We start from the raw sequence: 22,021 nt of genomic DNA on the forward strand, positions 1-22,021 counted from the left end.
AAAGTGCAACTATTGGTCTCGCCCAACCAGGGCAAAGAAGAATGAAGAAAATCAAAGACACAATGGAACAATTAATCCAAAGAACTAATGGACCATGTGAACTCCAACCTTCATGACCCTGAGACCAGAAGAACTAGATGGTGCCCAGCTACCACTCCAACTGCAATTAAAGAGATCACATCAGAAAGTCCTGGACAGTGTGAGTGAAAAATCTGAAGCAAAACTCAAAACTCCTTAAAAAAAAAAAAAAAAAGAGAGAGAGAGAGACCAGGCATATTGGTTGGACAGACACTAGTGGAACCCCTGACACTATGGCCCTTAGCCACCCTTCAAACCTGAAACTGAACTCACTCCCTCTGCTCAATTTTCAAACATTAGACAAGTCTACAAGGTAAACATTAACTCTAGGATGGTACACACTCCTTAGAAGAATCAACCATTTGAGATTAAAAGGGCAGCATTTGCCCAAGGACAAAGTTTAGAAGGTAGTTAAGGGTTAGCAGAGGAAGAATGGAAATGAGAAATATAGGGAGGAAGTGGAAGGAGTGATGTTACACTGAGGAGACTACAATCAATGACATGAAACAAAATGTGTGCTCATTGTTGAATGGAAAAACTGGTTTGCTCTGTAAATTATCCCCCAAATCACAATAAAGTTATTTTTTAAAAAAAAAAGGAAGGATGAACCTTCTTTCTCCCCTACCTAACTGAATCCTACTGAGGGACAGCGAGTATACTCCAACCAAAAAACTACGTAAGTAAAAGTGGGACTACTTTTGTCTGTATATTGATTTTTGAAGTAGTCACAGCACTATTTGTATCAACCCTCACTTTCTACTATTCATTGAGCATAAAAGGAACTATAGAGACCATCTGAACGTAAAGAAGAGTAAGTGAGGCTGTTATGACTTAATGTTTTATATATTTTTATTTATATATATAATTTTTTTATATTTTGGGTTCCACAGATAAAGCAAGTATTGCATCACACTTGGCTTGGGGCTTTTGCAAAATGGAATGTGGCCATGCTTGGTGCTAGCTCACTTCTGCTTTCTAAGTCACTCTTATGTAACACTTACTGTGGTGACCTTGGAGGACTGACTAGAGCCCTGGCACTGAGCCACCTTCGTTTGCCACTGTCTCCCACTGTGGGACACGGAGACTCAACTGAACCCTGCTGCTGCCCAAGGACCAGCCTCAGTCAGTAATCCCTTAATAAACTCCTATATCACAATCCCGGAGCTACCGGCCTCCTTCTTCAGCCTCACAGTACTTTAGGAAAATTTCAAGTTAGTCTGTGCCTGGACAATTGGTTAGCCAGCCAGAAGACTGAAGACATGGCAGATAAGAGAGACATATGCAAAGGGAATCATGGGGTCAGCAACCTCCATGTGGGGAGGTTTAACCCATCCACCGGCGGGGGGGGAAGCCTGGGGGCCAAAGAACTGCATGTAGGAAGGTTTGACCCATCTACTAAGGAGGAATTTCGGGGCTGGTGACCTCCATTGTGAAGAGATCTGGTCCAAAAGCATCTACCAGGGCAACTCTCAGAGTTAGTATGGGGGTGTCCTAAATGTGCCAAGTGGCACAGCATAATTGTGGGAAAGTGTGAGCCTTCAAAGTGTGGAAAAGAGGCCAAGGGAAAAGTGGCAGCCAGAAGAGGGGTTGTTGCTCTGGGTTGGTTGTTGGCCACTGATGTTCAATTAGCCACAGAAGTGCACATAAGAGTGGCAGGAGGAGCTTCAGTTAGAATGGGATAGGTGACAGTTGTGTGTGGGGCCATAACTGACATCCAGAAGCAAGGTGAACAGCTAGGTTTGAAAATAGAAGTGGATTTTCAACAAAATCCTAGCCAATAGACTCCAACAACATATCAAAAAAATAATACATTATGACCAAGTAGGTTCATATCAGGTATGCAAGGATGGTTTAACATTAGAAAAACAATCACTGTCATCCATCACAGAAATAAAACAAAGGAAAAGAACCACATGATCATATCAATCGATGCAGAAAATGCATTTGAAAATGGAGGTGGAGGAGAAAGGAGTTCAGAGCAGGCAAACAACAAGCTAGAACATGGTGCATGAGTGTGGGAGCCCAGCAGCTCACCTGCCAGCTGTTGCCACTACCACCATCTCCCTCTCTGTAAGCTGGACACACCTGAAGGCCAGTCTGCTGTGGCCACCTGGTTTTCCTCCTTCTCCTGTAGCTAAGAAGGTTTCTGCTGAGTGTTGGGCTTTTCCTGAGTAGAGGTATGTTTTCCTGTGCTTGCCTATACTCCTTCTGTGGCCTCTGCTTCTAGCTGAAGCAACTGCCTATCTCTCTTCCTACATAATTGTGATGTCTCCCCTCAGGGCCCTCCAGGACTCTGTAAAAGAGGGAGGTATGCCAGACTGTATAAGCTAACCCCCAGGGGTAGATTGTAGGGAAAAAAGCTTTTGCCAAGCCTGAATATGGCTATGCTCTTGTTTGCTGTTAGTTCACTTGCTAAGTCATTTTTTTCTAACACCTGCTGAGGTGTCATTGGAAATCCAGAGCCCTGACACCAAGCTGCTTTTGTTCACCAGAGCTACAGAAGGCCCTGTCTCCCACTGGGGAGTGCAGAAACCTGAGTGCAACCCTGTCATTTCCCAGAGATCAGCCTCATTCAGTAAGCCCTTAATAAACGCCTATATCACAGTCATGGAGCTGGCCAGCAATTCCTTCAGTCTCACAGCACCATAGGCAAATTTCAGGTTACTTTGTGCTTCAATCAGGAGAAACTGAGTCATAAAAACTCTGAAAAAGTTATCGAGGAGCTCTTCCTTCCCTGCTAAAAAAGGAGCAATAGAATCTGACAATTTTAGAAGTACATTCTTTCTTAATTTCATGAAAACATTTAAATGTTATTTAAACTGATTGAGAACATGGAACAAGACTGAACATTTACGTCTGCAAAGTTAGCATCACCCTGCTTCTAAAACTGGAAAAGGTTAGTTCTCCAAAAAGGAAACTGATTTGTCTCATTTATGACCACAGATGCAAAACTTTAAACGAAATACTAACAAATCAAAAAAAAAAAGGGGGGGGGGTTGGGTATTACAAAATTAATTTACATGACCAAAATGAAAAGATGGCTTAATATTAGAATCATTATTAAAATAATACAGCAAAAAATATGCTTTAAAAAAACATGATTACTTGGAATTAGAAATACCATTTGACCCAGCCATCCAATTACTAGGTATATACCCTAAAGAAGTGAGAGCCATGACAAGAACAGATATATGCACACCAATGTTCATCACAGCACTATTTAAAATAGCCAAAACATGGAAACAACCTAGATGTCCATCAACTGAGGAATGGATAACCAAACTAAGGTACATACACACAATGGAATACTATGCAACGCTAAAGAATAATGTAGAATCTGCAAAACACTGCATAACATGGATGAACTTGGAGGACATTATGCTGAGTGAAATAAGTCAGTCACAAAAGGACAAATACTGTATTAGTCCGTTATTGTAAAAGTTAAGGAAAGGGTTATCTATTGAAGGAAATTTCCTTTGTTGGTTACCAGGGGTGGGAGGGGAGGGAAGGGAACGCTGTTAGATAGACAGAGATAAATATTGATTTGGGTGAAAAGAAGGGCAATGTACCAAATGTGAGTGACCAATATGGCAGCATTGAGGATGAGAAAGACATAGAGAGGTACATGGGCAATACAGACAACAAATATGAACCCTTTTGTATATACAGTACTGAGTTGTCAGTGAAAGCAAACATGGGTATATGGACGGATAGATAGGTGGACAGGCCAAACAATTAGGTATGTCTAAATGGGGAGTGTATCCAAGATCATATATAGGGTTGGCAGACAATGGTCCTATAAGCTTATGTGAATGATCAGAATTCCCAGGTGTATAGTAGAGCTGACAAGGGGCAAGGTTATGGTCATTGCTTGGTTATAGCCAGCTACCCAGAGCGACCAAGTAGTTGATCCTGCGGGCTTGGGACCATAGTCGCAGGGGACATCAAGCTCAATTGGCATAACATACTATACAAAACATTGTTCCACCTCCTACTTTGGCGAGTGACGACTGGGATCTTAAAAGCTAGCAAGCTGCCATCTAGATGCAACAATGGGTCTCTCCTCGTCAAGAAGAAAGAAGAAAACCAAAATTAATGGAAACAATCAATCCTAGTAACTGGTACACCACCCAATCTGCAACCTATACAACTATGAGACCAGAAGAACTAGATGGTGCCCAGCTACCACTGTCATCCACTTGGAAGGGATGTAGGAGATCCTGCATAGAGAGGGAGAACAATGTGGAACAAAACTCAAAGTCATTTGGAGGCAAAAAAAAAAAAGAAGGTGGGGACCAGGTTTGCTAGTCCAATAGAGCCTGGTGGCACCACTGAGACTATGGCCCCCAGCTGCCCTTCAGGTCTGGAATTGAACCCACACCTGTGGTTTCCAGCCAAACAAAGTACACGCATGTGAGTTAAACATTTACCTCAAGTAGACACACGCCCTGGAGAGAACAATCATAGGAGAAGGAAGGGCTGCTTATGCACAGCTCAGGGGGCAGGAGAGTATGGAGGGATGGACACTGGGAAGAGGTAACTATGGGGAGGAAGTGGGAGGGGAGCTGTTGCATTGTAAATTTTGGTCAATGACATGAGACAAAGTACATGTGAACTGCTGTATGTAAAGTGAATTTACTCTGTAAATCTTCACCCAAATCAAAATAAAATTAAAAAAAAATAAAATTAAAAAAACATGATTACTAAGATAATTTGATTTCTAAAACTTACTGTTGTTGTTATGTGCTGTCAAGTTGGACCCAACTCATAGCAACCCCTCCTTGGGTTTCCAAGGCAGTATTGCTACGGAAGTAGATTGCCCAACCTTCCTTCCAAGGAGTGGCTGGGGGGGGTTTGAACTGCCAGCATTCTGGTTAGCAGTCAAGTGCCTTAGGCACTATGCTACCAGAGCTCCTAAAACTTACTAAAAATTGAAATTCTTTACAATGAAATAGAATATGTATCTCAAAACATGAGTTAATAGACTTAAATGTTACCACCAGCTATATTCACATTAAAAACAAGAATTTCCAATGTCTCCTTTTTATTTTAAATTAGACATTCTCAAACTTCTATCCAAAACCAATGAAATAATGAAAGATACACAATGTAACTATGTATAAGAATGTATTCTAGGAACCTACTAAAGAATATTCAAAGCATCAACTGAGAAACTATGAGGACTAATAAGAAAGTTGAGTAAGGAGGTTGGTTTTCAAACAATATATTAAAATCAATAGCTTTCTTAATTATAAATAACAACCAGTTTGAAAACAAGGAGGAACATTCTTTTACAACAGAAACAAACAAAAATACACAAAATACTTAAGAATAAAGGTAAATACAAATGTGTAAAACTTATAAAAAGACAACTAAAACAGAAAGTGAAAGCCTAAAAACCTTGAACAAACCAAACTAAACACTATTTTCTAAATGGCACCTTAATAAAAAGTTAATCTTGCTCAAATTTTCCTAGACGTTTAATTCAATGGGCATTTTTTTCCCACTTGATAAAAATTAAAAATTATCCCAAATAATAGTCAGAGCACACTATTCAACAGAAATGAACAGGTGAAAAACAAATTTTTTAATTATTTTTCAAAAAACACAGAATGTTAAATTATAATATTAAATCAAAATAATAAAAACCCTAGAACAACAAGGATGTTAAACTAGACTATAAACTCAAAAAAAAGTGAAAATTTTTAAAGAGTTTCAATTAAGGTAATTTTTAAAGTTATATGAAGGTTTAGTAACAGGAAGCTAATATCTTCAATAAATATCATATTCAATGATTAGTAGTTATAGTCTAAAATCATAAAAGTAAAGAAGGTGAGTATCAAGAACACACCTATTCCTCACTTATGCACTATCTCATTATCCAACATCTCACATTTATGAAATAGTAAAATATCTACTACCCAACTGCCTTACAAATTAACAATGTACATCTCACAGTAGCAAATGCCAAAGTGTAAGGTGAGAATAACACTGGCTGTGATAGTTAACGTTATGTGTCAACATAGTCTGGCCATGATTCTCAGTGGTTTGGCAGTTATGTAATAATGTAGTTATCCTCCATTTTCACATGACATTGATTTTCATATAATGACTTGACCTTTGGCCCTAACCATGTTGATAAGTAAGAGTGAGTGTATTCATATCACTATTTGTGCAAGTCAGTATAACCACTGAATCTTTCATCAAAACACAAATATTAAAAAATAAATCATTTAAGAATTAGATCACTTAAAACATTTTAGAATCTTTGAAAATGTTTAAAACTAACCATCTAATCTTCCTGAAACTATTACATTACATAAACAAATCTGAAAAAAGCTTTTAGCCTATAAATAAGAAAGAATGCTAACTTGTACCATTACAAGTTTGAAAAATTTCTTTTCTTTTACATAAAAATGTACTATTAACAAATTAAATATTTGAAATTTGATGTTCAATTTCAAGTAACTGATATTGGATTTGTATAATTATACTATCTTCCACTGACAAAATGTTTGACTTAAAAGATCAGATATCTGATAACTCTTAATTTTGTATTTATTAAATGTCTAAACCCTAAAGCCTTAAGTGAGGCTATACTTTTTTTAAGATTTTTGCTGGTACACCACCAGTTTTAAAAGATGCCGCATGAAAAAAACAGTACAGACAACCAATGAAATAAAAAGGTAGCTCTTTGAAAACATCCATGAAATTGACAAACATCTAGCAAGACTAACAAAGAAAAAATGAGATGACAGATTACCAGCATCAGAAATGAAATGAGGTACATCACTACAAACCCTACAGACAATGAAAGAATAATAAATAAATACAATGAACAATGCTAAACAAAAATCTGGTAATTCAGATTATATGGCCTAATTCCCCATAAAGTACAACCTTTCACAACTCACCAAATACAAGCTACATATGTGGTGCAGTAAATTACTTCATACAGCTCCTCTAGCCATGGTCTTTGTGACTCCCACCAGATGACTGGGTGGAACTATGCAAATGTAAAGTGCTTATGGCCCACCGAAGGACTGGATAGTTTCTCAGTAATATAAATAAGGTACATGGCACCCTTGTGGGGGTGTGACTGTGCAAATGAGTTGTATGGAACCTAATGTGAGGATCTGTCAGTTTTGTCTTTCTGCTAGGCTTAAAATGAGCCTCCTACAGAAAGAAAGGGGGATCTCACTGCCATCAAGAGAGAGAAACTGGGAGTAGAGCACATCCTTGGACCTCAGATTTCTGCTCTGAGACAATAGCAGGGAAATGGCATCAACAGAATGGAGAGACTGGCATAAGACATGGCGGCAGGCTTTCTAGCCCACGGAACAAGAAAGCTGAGTGCCTTTTGGCAGAAGGCTTGCTGGCAGAGTGGGATACATCTAGCTACATTTATCAGCTAAGCTAGAAGAGCTCTGTAACACTTTCCTAAGAATGGTAGAGGCCATGCTAAGAGGCCATGGGCCAGAGAGAGGAATGGCTATGGGTATGGCTGAGGGGAGGCTGTCTTGATAGAACAATTGTATCCTGGATATTCCTGAACCTGAATTGGAACTTCTTACTTCCCTAACAAACCCCATAATTGTGAGCATTGTCTGTGAGTTCTCTATGGCCATCCCAATGAACTATCGAACCTGCAAAGTAGTAGTGAGTGCCATGGAAGGGACTGTTGGTGTCAGAGTTGTTAAAAATGTTGGAGGGTGATAGTATGTCTTACTCTTACCTCATAGTAATCAGCCTTGGGCTGCTGATGGCAATTCTCTTTCTCCCACTCATGAAGTTAGAGGAGGTAAGAGGATGTTGCCATCACGCCTTTGTTGCAACCCTCTGACTATTAAAGGAGCCATGGTAGCATAGTGGTCTAACTGCTCAGCTACTAATTGAAAGACTGGCAGTCCAACTTAGCCAGTTGCTCCATCAGAGAAAGATGTGGCAATCTGCTTCCATAAAGATTTACTACCTTGGAAACTCTATGGGCAGTTCTGCTCTGTCATACTGGGTTGCTATGAGTCAGAAACAACTCAATGGCAACGGGTTTATGTTTCATGGTATAATTATTAAAGAAATTAAATTGTTAATTTGAAAAAATCCCTCATAAAAAATCTCCAGGACCAGAGAGTTTCACTGGAGAATTCCACCAGATATTTAATGAAAAATCAAAACCAATTCTACATAAACTCTTCCAGAAAATAAGGGAAAGGGGGAAAAAAAACCCTCCATTTTATGAAGTCAATATTCCTATGATACTAAAATCAGATAGTGTACACAAAAAAGAAAACTACAGATCAATATCTTTCCTTAATATAAATGCAAAAATTCTTATAAAATATGAGCAAACAGCATTCAGCAATATGCACAATTTATGCACTATGACCAGGTTTATTCAAAGCTGCTTCAATATTTAAGAAGCAATGTATGTCAATCACTTGGAGGGGGATCTATGTAGGAGATCCTGGATAGAGTGGGACAACAATGTGGAACAAAAATAAAAAATCATTACTAAAAAAAGGGACCAGAGGTTTGCTGGTCTGATAGAGCCTGGTAGAACCACTGAGACTATGGCCTCTAGCTGCCTTTCAGGTCTGGAATTCAATCCACTCCTATGCCTTCCAGCCAAACAAAAGACAGGCATATGAGCTCAACATTTACATTAGGCAGATGCACCCCTTGGAGAGATCAATCATGGAAGAACAGAAGGGCTGTGTATGCACAGGGAGACAGCTGGGGGGCAGGAGTGCATGGGAGTGAAGGACGCAAGGAAGAGGTGGCTATGGGGAGGAAGTGGGAGGAGAACTGTTGTATTGCAGGAGATTGCAGTCAATGTCATGAGACAAAGTGTACATTAACTGCTTTATGGAAGATGAATTTGCTCTGTAAACTTTTTCCCAAATCACAATAAAATTTTTAAAAAGGATCAATGTAATACATCACACTGGGTTAAAGAAGAAAAATCACATGTTAATTTCAAGTGATTAAAAGAATGTGACAGAATGTAATACTCATCCATTACAAAAACTCTCAGGAATTACAAATAAAAGGGAACTTCTATTAGATTTAAAATTCTACAGAAAACCTATAGCAAACGTCATACTTATATTGGTGAACTATAAAGAAGTAGCATAAGGGAGATCTTTATGGTGATGGAATCATTCTCTATTTTCATTGTGGTGATGGTTACAGGGATCTACAAATAAGATAAAGTGAACTATATATACCCTCTCATTATACCAATTTCCTAGTTTTGACCTTATTCTACTGTTATGTAAAATATAACCATTGGAGAGACTTGGTGAAGAGAACTGGGCCCTTATAATAATTTTTAAATTTCCTGCTCATTTATAATTATTTCAAAATTATTATTGTAATTATTATATTCCAAAATAACAGATTATCTCATGTAATCCTGTTCACAATGAACTGATATTAAAAACTTGATTTTAAGTAGCATTCATAATAAATCTTTAATTGTATTCATTGTGGATAAAATCAACCACACGTCATGGCTTGCCCTCTGCAAGCGTTAATTCTTTTCATCAGCAAATCAAAGCTTAGCCAGCTTTCAAATTCTGCATAGTATTATAAATTTTGAGAACCAGAGATAAAAAATAATATTCAAACATTATTTTGGTAACATATTTTTTAAAAAGGTTCTGTCTTACAATTAAGATGCCTGCAAGTCTTGTCAACTGGGAAAGAAAATGGTCTTACCATAGTTAAATTGACTGTTGGACTTTTCACAGTTGATGATATTAAATCTATAAGCAACACCTGGCCTCATTCCACTGACTTCAAAATAAAACCACTGATGATAATGATTGCTGTTTATATCTGAGTTCAGAATAAGATCATACTCATTTCTGAAAAGAGAAAATAAAGAAAGCTGATGAAAATTAGAAAATACCATACATACAAAATGAGAAATTTTAAATGACTTACTTTCTAATTTGAATGACTTTGCGCAGATTTCCAGATTCAAATTTGGAGTTAAACTTCAAAATATCTCCTTCTTCTGGAATGCTGCAACTAGATTTTTGAAAGTTTAACAAAATAAATCTTATTTATACAGGTGAGCAAAAAATAAACTATGTTACAGATTAAAAATATGCCACTGCCATTTAACCTCTTCTTTAAAAAAAAAAAAAATCAGAGAACATAACCAGCACAAGCAAAATACAAACTCTGGCTAACTTTTATAGACAAGAAATTATAATTAGAGATATATTCCTACTTTTATAGTGAAGAAGATCATGGCTTAAAAAAAATGTTATTTCTAAAATATTCATTATCATATAGAAAAGACCAGACCAATTTTCAAAATTCATGACCTATATGAACAGCAATAATTCTTAAAAAAAAAAATGCAGTTCTCACTTAAAAATATTATTTTGTCTTATTTAATTAGCACCAAAAAGGAACAAGTATTATTATCATTGCATCAGTGATATTTTCTAAGAGCCAAATAAGTCCCAGGCACTTTTCTAGCTATTTGTCTGTCTGGTCCCTGATTTATCACAAATATTCTTGCTCTTTCAGAGCTTATATTCTAATAGATGAAGACTAAGACACTAAAAGGCTAAACGATTTTGTCCAACGTCATTTTAGTTACAAACAGCAAAAACAGCACTGGATGCCACACTTACGATTTTTGAGTTTTTGCCTGATCAACCAAACACAGAAATATAAACCATGAAATAACATATTTATAAATATGCAACGTAGATGTTTCTTTTCTTTTTTAAGAATATCTCAAATTTAGTCATTATCTTTGATGTAATTTTTACTCTTACCTCTCTAACAAAAACCTTAAAAAAGTCTTTTATTTCTTCCAAAGAAGGTCAATAAAATATGTGATCTCTTAAAAAATTAAAATGTTGGCAGGGGAAAATCTGCTGAGGGTTAACAGAATTTCTGAGTTGAGGGAGGCAAATGAGCAAATAATAGTGACATTCAACATTTGTAATTTTCATCTATTTACTTATATTCAAATCCTAAAATGTAGCGATGTCAGTAATAATCCTAAACTGTAAAAGACACGAACACTTACACCACGACTGACATAGGTCAGGCAGGTAATTAAAATGACTGAAGGAGATGATAAGCAGTAAGAGACAAGAAGGAGTGGTGGAAACTATGAAGAATAACAAGCATATGTTCCTTCTAAAGCAGATGACATTTTGTTTCCCCAAGGAAATGAAGGTCCAACACTAAGGGACAAGCTAGCATTTCATGGGACTTAGTACAGCTAATTTCAATTTTTTAAAAACAGAGCATCAGTTTGTGACCTTGGCCTTAAACCCATTAAAAAATTTACCTAAGAACAAACTAAAGCTTATGATATAATCCATTCAAGTAAATAGCCATGACTCACCATTACATCTCTACCAAAAGATAAAAACACAGTAAGGATAAACTAGGTGGAAGTAAATTATAACTTAAATATTTTAAAAATAACACTGAAATTTTACAGCAAAAATAAAACAAACAAAAATTAAAAAAAAAAAAATCAAACTCACTTTGGGTTATCTAAGTCATATACCACTCGATCTATGATATCACTCTGATGTATTAGTCTCTCAATATCTTGAGCAATTTTTGTCCTGAAATCATAAAAAAGAAATCTGAACAAAGCTTGATCAAAAGCCATTATTATACATGCCAACATACAACTTTCTCCAAAACAAGTTTTGGATAAAAACATGTAAATGATAAAAATTACATAAGAAAAAAATTAATTCTCTAAATGTGCATTTTATATACAAAAATTATTAATAACAAAACAAAATTCAATTATCAGTCTGCATTCTAGAAAATAACCATGTAGAATATAACTCAACAGTAAAATCTAAAATAAAAACACCCTGAATGTCAATTATACCTTTCTACATAGAAATGATGCAGATTCATGCAAGTAATTCTGAAAAGTAATAGCATTATTAGAAGCAGTAAAGACCTGAAAAGACAGAGATTACATAAAGAGGAGTTGTTTTTTGGGTTGTTTTTAAATGTAATCAAAAAGAAATTTCATCAAGCTGCCATCTAGATGCAACGATGGGTCTCTCCTCATCCAGAGCAAAGAAGAATGAAGAAAACCAAAATTAAAGGAAACAATTAGTCCTAGCGACTGGTACACCATCCGATCTGCAGCCTATACGACTATGAGACCAGAACAACTAGATGGTGCCCGGCTATCACTGCCAACCACTTGGAAGGGGATCTATGTAGGAGATCCTTGATAGAGAGGGAGAACAATGTGGAACAAAACTTAAAATCATTTGGAGGGGAAAAAAAAAAAGAAGGTGGGGACCACGTTTGCTGGTCCAATAGAGCCTGGTGGAACCACTGAGACTATTGCCTCTAACTGCCCTTCAGGTCTAGAATTAAACCCACACCTGTGGTTTCCAGCCAAACAAAAGACAGGCATATGAGTTGAACATTTACCTCAAGTAGATACTCTCCTTGGAGAGAACAATCATGGGAGAAAAAAGAGCTGCTTATATACAGGGAGACAGCTCAGGGAGCAGGAGTCCATGGAGGGATGGACACAGGGAAGAGGTAACTATGGGGAGGAAGTGGGAGGGGAGCTGTTGCATTGTGGTAAACTGTGGTCAATATCATGAGACAAAGTATATGTGAACTGCTGTATGGGAAGTGAATTTGCTCTGTAAATCTCCACCCAAATCACAATTAAAATTAAAAAAAAAAAGAAATTTCATCAAAATGGAATTGGAAACTTACTAGCATGTCTTATTTTGAATCAAGTTGAACATATCTTTATGGTTAAGACTCAGGGTATTTTCATTTCCTTATTTTCCAAGTCTTTAAAAAGCAGATGCCATGATATAATCAGACATGCAAGAAATTTACTGAGGGAAATGTAAGTGAAGAACAAAGAAGGAATCCTAGGTGAGAAGTGCCATGAGCTGAGAAGTAAGTGTGTCACCTGGGAAAGGAAAGAGTATTAAGTGGTAAGAGTCTCAGTCTGCCTTGCAGTGTAGGGAAAGTCTCTGCCAGGCCAATGGGGCAAAGACTGCTTGTTAAGAGGTCCCTGCACTGGTCAGGAATGGCTCAGCTCTAATCACTGGCAGCCCAGAGAGGACCCGGCCTCAGAATCAACACTGTGATAGATTCCAAAGTATAGCAGCTAAAGCCTCTCAGTCACTACAAGTTTCCAAGAAGGTTCCCTCTTCAAGGAAGATCTAAGCAGCTCATTGCTCTAGCTGACACTGTCCACTCCTTGAGCTACACAGATCCACTTCACTCCTATTTGAAAAGCAGCTCCTCCACAGTCCCTGTGGGTCTCCTTTAAGGGGAAACTTAGAAGAGTAACATTACCAAGACATATTTCATCCCCATTGTTGTACATGCCCTCAGGGCTACAACTTATCAATCATCTCCATACCACCAGCTGCTCCACAGAAGGAAGACTGGGCCATCTACTTCTGTAAAGATTTACTGTCTCGGACAGTAGTCTCTCCTCATCCAGAGCAAAGAAGAACGAAGAAAAACAAAAATTCATGGAAACAAGTAGTCCTAGCGACTGGTACAGCATCCGATCTGCAGCCTATATGACTATGAGACCAGAAGAACTAGATGGTGCCTGGCTACCACTGTCAACCACTTGGAAGGGGATCTATGTAAGAGGTCCTGGATAGAAAGGGAGAACAATGTGAACAAAACTCAAAATCATTTGGGGAAAAAAAAAGTGGGGGACCAGGTTTGCTGGTCCAATAGAGCCTGGTGGAACCACTGAGACTATGGCCCCTAGCTGCCCTTCAGGTCTGGAATTGAACCCACACCTGTGGCTTCAGCCAAACAAAAGACAGGCATATGAGTTGAACATTTTACCTGAGGTAGATACACTCCTTGGAGAAAACAATCATGGGGAAACGAAGAGCTGTTTATGCACAGGGAGACAGCTCAGGGTGCAGGAGTGCATGAAGGGATAGACACAGGGAAGAGGTAACTATCGGAAGGAAGTGGGAGGGGAGCTGTTGCATTGTGGTAAATGGTGGTCAATGTCATGAGACAGGGTGTATGTGAACTGCTGTATGGAAAGTGAATTTTCTCTGTAATTTTTCACCCAAATCACAATATAAAAAAAAAAGAGAGAAAAAATAATTTAAAAAAAAAAAGATTTACTGCTTTGGAAACCCAAAGAGGGTCACTATGAGTCATAATTGACTCGATGGCAGTTGAGTTTGTTTGTTTTGGTTTGGTTTGGTTTTGTCAGCTATCACTTCTGAAGCTCTTGGCAACCGATCTAAGTGACCCAAACTCTCATTCCTGACAGATCTGAGGCCCTGATAATTATACCATTTTCAATCAAGAGTGGCTGCAACCTGCCCTTTCACAGTTAAAATTGGGCAAGGGAGTACCAAACTGCAAGTAAGTGGATCACCTGAGTTCCACACACATTTGTTCCTACCTGTTCCCATTGTGTAAAAACAACCCTACCTCCTCCAGCTGGTACAGATCAATTACCTCTGCCAAGACAATAAAACCTCTACTTGCCTGCTGGTCCCTTAAACTGGATACTTTCTGTGGTAACTGTAGCCCCACGGTAAGACTGCACCCACTCTCGGGACCAGGACTTCTGACTCCACAGAGGTGACAGGTATAGGGATAGGAAGCACAAAGTCTTCCCATAGGACACTGGGAGTGATGGTAAATAAGGTTCTTCTTACTCTGCCCTTCTGGTATCTTTCCTAATGGGGATACAGAGTCATGAAGAAGTTTCTAAATTAGGGCATATGCTGCAGCCTGAAAGATGGTAACCAATTCTTGCAGCGTATGTTCTCTGAGTTGGAGCTTCACCTGTGCCTTTCAAAGGCAATTCTAGCACTCTATGAGGCCAGCTGCCTCTGGTGGCATTATGTGACACAACCAATGGCTGCCATGTATAGACCCACTCCACACATCTTTCTCAGTAAAGTAAGTCCCCTGCTCTGATGCTATGTTGTGTAGGATTCCGTACCTGTGAAGCAAGGAGATGACTGGAAGCATAAAATATATACTAAGTTGCCAAGTAAAATATGATGAATTATACTAGATGCCAAAGATAAAATAAATAAGATATAGCTGTTGTCTTAAGAAGAATCAAGTATTTACAGCACTGTCTTCCTTTATCATTACATAGTATACTGATACCAAGAGTATACAAACGGTTTTTATACAGATAATGCCATCATCACAAAAACTTAACTATAACCATTAAAATCAGTCCAGTCTCATCAAAAAGGTATTTATATGTCAAGTAACTCACCACTTACCAATACTTAATAAATAAAAAATAAATAAAGTAACTCACTACTTAGCAATACTTAATACTGTTTGTAATATCTAGTATTACCTGGCAAAATACTTAATTACTGCTTTTATTTAGTCCCAAATTCATTAACATTGTATATTCCAATTTCAAATTTCAAATTTTACAAGAAAATAATACTATCTATACTGCTTCACTTAGACTTTCTTTTTAAACTGTATACCGAAACCAAATTCAAATGGTAAGCAAATTACCAAATAAATAGCAATATTTATCCAGAGATTATGAAGCAATGTTTTGTTTTTTAAATCCAATCTAAATAAAAAGTTCCTAAATTGCCCAAAGCTCAGGATTATTATGCTGGCTTCTTTTGATTAAGTAATGAGCTTAGAAAATGAACAACATAAATGCACAATGAAAATTTTCAAAGCAATGCAGATTTTCCAAGAGAAGGTAAAATATTACAGTAGCTTTAATTCAGAGGTATTCAGAAGTATTTTCTTCCTGAATACCAAAGTAATTTTTCTAAAGTATGCTTCGTATTTTCACAATGGTCTTATCTAGAAAGAGAAGAAATCTGCAACTCACCTTTGTACACCATAAGGCCTTTCTAAAATAGGCTCTTTGAATGGAGGTGGAACGTGACCAAAATAATCAGGATAAGCCACTTCTGAATATTCTGGGACAGATTTCGTATTTTTCACAATCTCAACATAGAGATCTGAGTCATGGAGTGTTGGTCCATCAGGCACATCAACTGATACTTGTTCCACTGATGAATTAGACTCAGTATCTTCATCATCTTCAGTTTCAACTCCAGCACAGCAAAGCTTCCCTAGCTGAACTGTTCTTCCATCAAATAGAACATTTCCACAAGTAGCCATGTGCGGACATGCTTTAGTGCATGTAAGGGCAGTGAGAGGAAGGCTGTAATCCTTCTTTGTTCCTGGAGTAAAGCCCAAGGGTGTTTGAGAAGGAATATTCTGCAATGTAATACGGTCCAAGGCCTTGACAATATCATTATTTACAGCATGGGCTGGTGAAATAGTTCTATTTTGATCATCTCGTTGCTGTTGTAATGTTCTGTCATTATCTTTAGCATTGTCTTTTGCTAGATCCATAAAGGTAGGCTTCTTATCATCTTCACCTCCTTTAGTTGATACATTTTCATTCACTGTAACACCTTTCCTTAAGTTGGATGAATTCCCAGATGGTTCCTCTCCTGCTGTAGGAACAACAATAGGACCACGAACTTTTCCTTCAAATACGAAAGGCTTTGGTTCTTTGGAGATTAAATCATACTCCTTTGAAAACAAAAAATAAAGTTTACTCTTTTATCTGTAAATACTAAAATGTATTAAAAAAACTAAGATCATAAACTCTTCAAATTCACATGGAACAACTACAAGGGGTCCCAAATAGGCAAAACAATTTTGAATAAAACAAACAAAAGAGGAGGACTCACACTTCCTGGTTTCAAAACATACTATAAAGTTATAGTAATCAAAACAGTGTGGTGCTTCTACAAAGACAGACATACAGACCAGTGTAACAGAACTGACAATCTAAAAATAAACCCATATATCTATGGTAAATGACTTTTGTATGAATGCCAAATCCATTTAATATGGGAAGAATAGTCTCTTCAGCAAATGTTGTTCATACAACTGGATCTCCACATGCAAAAGAATAAAATTGGGCACATACACCATGTTGTCGTCATTGTTGTCATGTGCTGTCGAGTCGGACCCAACTCATAGCGACCCCTCCTTGGGTTTCCAAGGCAATATCACTACGGAAGTAGATTGCCCAACCTTCCTTCCAAGGAGTGGCTCGTGGGTTTGAACCACCAGCCTTCTGGTTAGCAGTCAAGTGCCTTAGGCACTATGCTACCAGAACTCCTACATACACCATATACAAAAATTAATTCAAAATGGATCAGTGACCTAAATATAAAAGCTAAAACTATAAAACTCTTAGAAGAAGAAAATATAGAGGTAAAGAATCTTAGAAGAAATATAGAGGTAAAGACATTCTTCTAGGCAATGGATTTTTAGATATGGCACTAAAAGCATTAGCAACAAGAGAAAAAAAAAAAAAGACAAACTAGACATCATCAAAATTAAAAACTTCAAGCATAAAGAGACATCATCCATAATAATGAAAATATAACCTATAGGATGGGAAAAAAATATTTGACTGAAAACTAATGGGTACCAATCTTAAGATAATCATGCAAAATAAATGTAAAAAATAAAAAGGAAAGAAAAATCAAGATACAGAACGTTAACCATATTATTTAGAGTGGGGAATAACTTCAAAAGTATGCTGAACATCACTTCATGAAATAGCATGTGGAACAGGGGCTACTATCTGTCCTGACAAAACTACGTAAAACTATTTGATGGTTTAAAAATTGTATATACACTGTGTTCTTAAAATTTTAAAACCAAATTAAAAAGGGAAAAACAAATGTCATTATGCTACCAGAGAATTATTAAAAGAGAGCCTTGAAAATGTAGAGTTTTGACTCTTCAAAAATTCTACAATGGAGAAACAAGAACAAATAAAACTATATGGAAAAAAAACTATCACTAAGAACAAGTAATCATAGTTTAGAAAGCAGGGTAAGAAAGCCTAACCACCAATATCATACTTAATAGAGAAAGACTGAGAACTCTGCCTGTGAAATTAGGAACAAAACAAGGGTACCCACTCTCACCACTTCTATTCAATATTGTATTAGAAGTCCTAGCCAGAACAATAAAACAAGAAAAGGAAATAAAAGGTATCCAGATTGAAAAAGAAGAACTAAAATTATCTCTATTCATGGATATGATCCTATAGATAGAAAATTCCATAGTCCACAAGAAAACATCTAGGGTGAATAAAGGAATTCAATAAAGTTGTAGGGTACAAGGTTAACAACAACAACAAAATCAGTGGGGTTTCTATACACCAGCAATAAGAAGCTTGAAAGGGAAATTAGGGAAACAATTCCATTTACAACAGTATCTAAGAGAACAAAATATCTAGGAATAAATCTAACCAGGGACATGAAGGACTTATACAATAAAAACTAAAACACAGTGCAGAAAGAGATTAAAGAAGACTTAAATAAATGGAAAGACGTTCCATTTTCATGGATAAAAAGGTTTAATATTGTTAGGATGTCAATACTACTCAAAGTTATAGATCCAATGCCAATCCCAATCTAAATTCCAACACTCTTTTTTACAGAATTAGAAAAACCAATGCTCAGCTTTATACGGAAAGGTAAAAGGCCTTGAATAGCTAAAACAATGCTGAAAGAACAAAACAAAGAGGACTCACACTTCCTGACATTAAAACATACTATATAGCTACAGTAATCAAAACAGGCTGGTACTAGTATAACAATTGACAAGCAAACCAATGGAAAAGAATTTAAAGTACAGAAATAAGCCCACAAATTCATGGTCAACTGATCTTTGACAAGCGTGCTAAGTCCAATAAACGGAGAAAAGAAGAGCCTGCCTCTTCCACAAATAGTATTGGGAAAAATGTTTTTCCAAATGCAGAAAAATGAAACAGGATCCATGACTCACACCATACACAGAAACAAATTCACATGGATTAAGGACCTAAATGTGCAAACTAAAAATATGAAATTCTTAGGAGAATTTTATAAAATTTTGGAAGAATTTAACGCTTCTATTCTACCTCCTAGTTCACTGCATATTGTCTGGGGCAATGCCGTCATGTTTACCTTTCAATAATGGATCATCTAATATAATAACAAAAGCACAAACAGCAAAAGACAAAATAAATTAGACTTCATAAAAATTAAAACTTTTCTTCACAAAAAGACTTTACTCAAAAAGTGAAAAGCTGCTAACTGGCAGAATAGCTTCAGAAATCATATATCCAACAAGAATCTAATAAAAACACATATAAAACTTTGACAACTTAACAAAAAGACATATAACCAAATCATAAAATGAGCAGAGGACTTGAACAGACATTTTGCCAGACAGGACATTCAAATGGCCATCAAAGACATGAAAAGATATTCATCATTAGCCATTAACCAGTCAAAACCACAATAAGATAACCATTTCACTCTCACTAAGATAGCTAAAATTGGAACCCTTATCCATTTCTACTGGAAATGTAAAATAGCACTGCTGGTGTGAAAAACAGTGTGGTAGTTACAACAACAACAACAGTTTAAAAAAACTAACAACTATCATATGACCCAGCAATTCCACTCCTAGGTATAAACCCCAAAGCCTTGAAAACAGAGATTCAAATATCAGACTTGTACACCCATGTTCGTTGCAGCACTACTCACAATAGGCAAAAGGTAGAAACAACCTAAATTCTTATAAACAGATGCATGGATAAACAAAATGTAGTATATACATACAATTAAAAACTACTCATCCGGTTGGAGATATGAAGCTTAATACATGCTACAGATGGACGGAATACATTATGCTGAGTGAAATGAGCCAATCATAAAAGGACAAATATTGTAGACCCTCACTTACATTAATATAAGACAAGAAAAGGCAAATGTATAGAAACCACTGTTTCTTAATGGTTACCAGGGACAGGAGGGAGGGGAAAAGGAAATTTAACAATGATGGAAAAATACATTAAGGGTAGAGTTACACAGCTGATTATTACAATTGCTGTCAATAAGCCATGTAACTATAAGAAAGTGAACTGGCCAAGTCATGTGATAGGTATAGTCACAAAAATTACCAAAAATAATAAAAAAAAAAGAAGTATAGCTCCTGAGGCTGCTTATTTACAACCAAATACCTCGTGGGATTTAGTTTTTGGTTTGGAGGTTTAGGGTCACATTTTCATGGGACATCCGAGTTAATTGGCCTAATTATGTGTTTAGTGCTTCTGTTCTACTTCCTAGTGTACTAAGTGTCTGGGTTCTTAAAATCTTGCAAATGGTCACCCAAGTCACAGTTGGTCTCTATTCACCTAGAACAACACAGGAAGAAGTGGAGCCAGGAACAGGAGTTGGGTATGGAATCTGTGGTCAACTGCCTCCAGAAACAACTGACTCCTTTGCCATGAGACCAGAAGAACTGAATGGTGCCCAGCTATCATTACTGAACATTTTGATCAAAGATCCAATTTTGTAAATGATTATCATTTACAAAATTATTCTGTGCTGTTCCCACATAAAGAAAGGGGGAAAATGCAGAACAGATTTTTTAAGACTCATGTACTTTAGACTTCCTGGCACCATGGAGGATGGATGAATGCCTTCAACTATTGTCAAGATAATCTGTACACTTTAAACCAAATTTATTCCCTGAAGTAATCTTAAAATTGAAAAACAGTTTAGCTTTACTAGTAAAAATTTTAAAGTCTGCCTTATGTTCTTTTCAAAACTATCTACATGAGATCAAATTGAAAACAGCAACTTGAAAGATTAGATAAGAACCTTAGGGGGCAGTGAGTTCATGTTAATGAGGAAGGAACAACTCAGATAATACGAGTGCGAATGGTTGCACAATTCGAAAAATGTAATTATGTCATTAAATGGTACATGCAGAAACTGTTGATTGGTGTATGCTTTGCTGTGCGTATTTTCAACAAGAACAAAATAAAATTTAAAAAAAAATCATGGTAAGGTTTCCTTAAAAAAGTCTGTTGATAATTACATTCATAAATCCATGTATCACCTCCAAACGAAAATCATTTTGTCTCTATCTGGCCACTAAACACACATCTGTAACAAAGTGAGTGGTATATGGAGTTTAAGCACAAACATCAAGTCATTTTAAGATTGAACAGATGATGCTGAAAATGACAAGCAAATCCAAGTTGAAAAGTCATTACCAAAATTATTTCCAACACCTACTATGTAAAACCAACCAATTTTTTAATCCTTGAAAGCTTATCACTAAAATGTGCTGTATATATACACTCAGTAAAATAGACAATAAAGTATTTGAGCAGTGCATTATTCTTAAATTTTAAAATAAGGAAGATTATCAAGGGCCAATACAAATACTTGAGAAATAATTTTCCAATAAAAGAAAATGTGCTATTTCCCATAATATAGGCTACAGATGGAGAGCTCTGGCCATGATATCATTTACAAAATTACTCTGTGCTGTTCCCACATAAAAATTTCTACAATTTGCTATCATATTATGTATTTCTCATATGGGCATAAATAGAGAATAGGCTGTTTCTTCACACAATCATCAATTCCCTCCTGTATTTTTCTGCTCTAATTTATCAGCATTTGTTATTACCTGGAATTTAGTTTCTAAGAGTTGCTAGCTGGGCACAAGGTATTAATAAAAGAGAAGCCAGATTTTTGTTATATGTTAAATGGAACAAAATTAACCCCATACCCTTTCCCAATTGCTTCTCCCTTCTTCCCTTTTCTCAACTACTCTCCTTCATTCTCGCCCTCCTTCTACTACCCTCCAAGGAACCTCAAATCTATAGAGAGTACAAAAACACAAAGGGAGGAAGGTTTGGGGGGCTTGCTGTTGCTTCTCCCACTGCATCCAATAACCAAATACTTGTTGTTGTTATGTTGTTATGTGCCATCGAGTCAGCCCTGACTCATAGCGACCCCTCCTTGGGTTTCCGAGGCAGTATCACTACAGAAGTAGGATTGCCCAACCTTCCTTCCGAGGA

At 36.8% G+C, this 22,021-nt stretch overlaps 1 protein-coding gene across 1 annotated transcript in view; it reads right to left on the reverse strand.

Moving 5' to 3' along the window:
- AGTPBP1 (ATP/GTP binding carboxypeptidase 1) overlaps window positions 1-22,021 on the reverse strand; it is a 220,846-nt gene that overhangs the window by 91,696 nt on the left and 107,129 nt on the right. Inside the window, 4 exon segments of the mRNA XM_042780650.1 lie at window positions 9,799-9,947; window positions 10,027-10,113; window positions 11,604-11,687; window positions 15,944-16,659. Of these exon segments, the coding sequence (XP_042636584.1) occupies window positions 9,799-9,947; window positions 10,027-10,113; window positions 11,604-11,687; window positions 15,944-16,659 (1,036 nt within the window).

The sequence above is a fragment of the Orycteropus afer genome, unplaced genomic scaffold (assembly GCF_000298275.1).
Source record: "Orycteropus afer afer isolate SDZICR_OR568_19922 unplaced genomic scaffold, OryAfe1.0 scaffold00005, whole genome shotgun sequence".
Taxonomy (NCBI): domain Eukaryota; kingdom Metazoa; phylum Chordata; class Mammalia; order Tubulidentata; family Orycteropodidae; genus Orycteropus; species Orycteropus afer.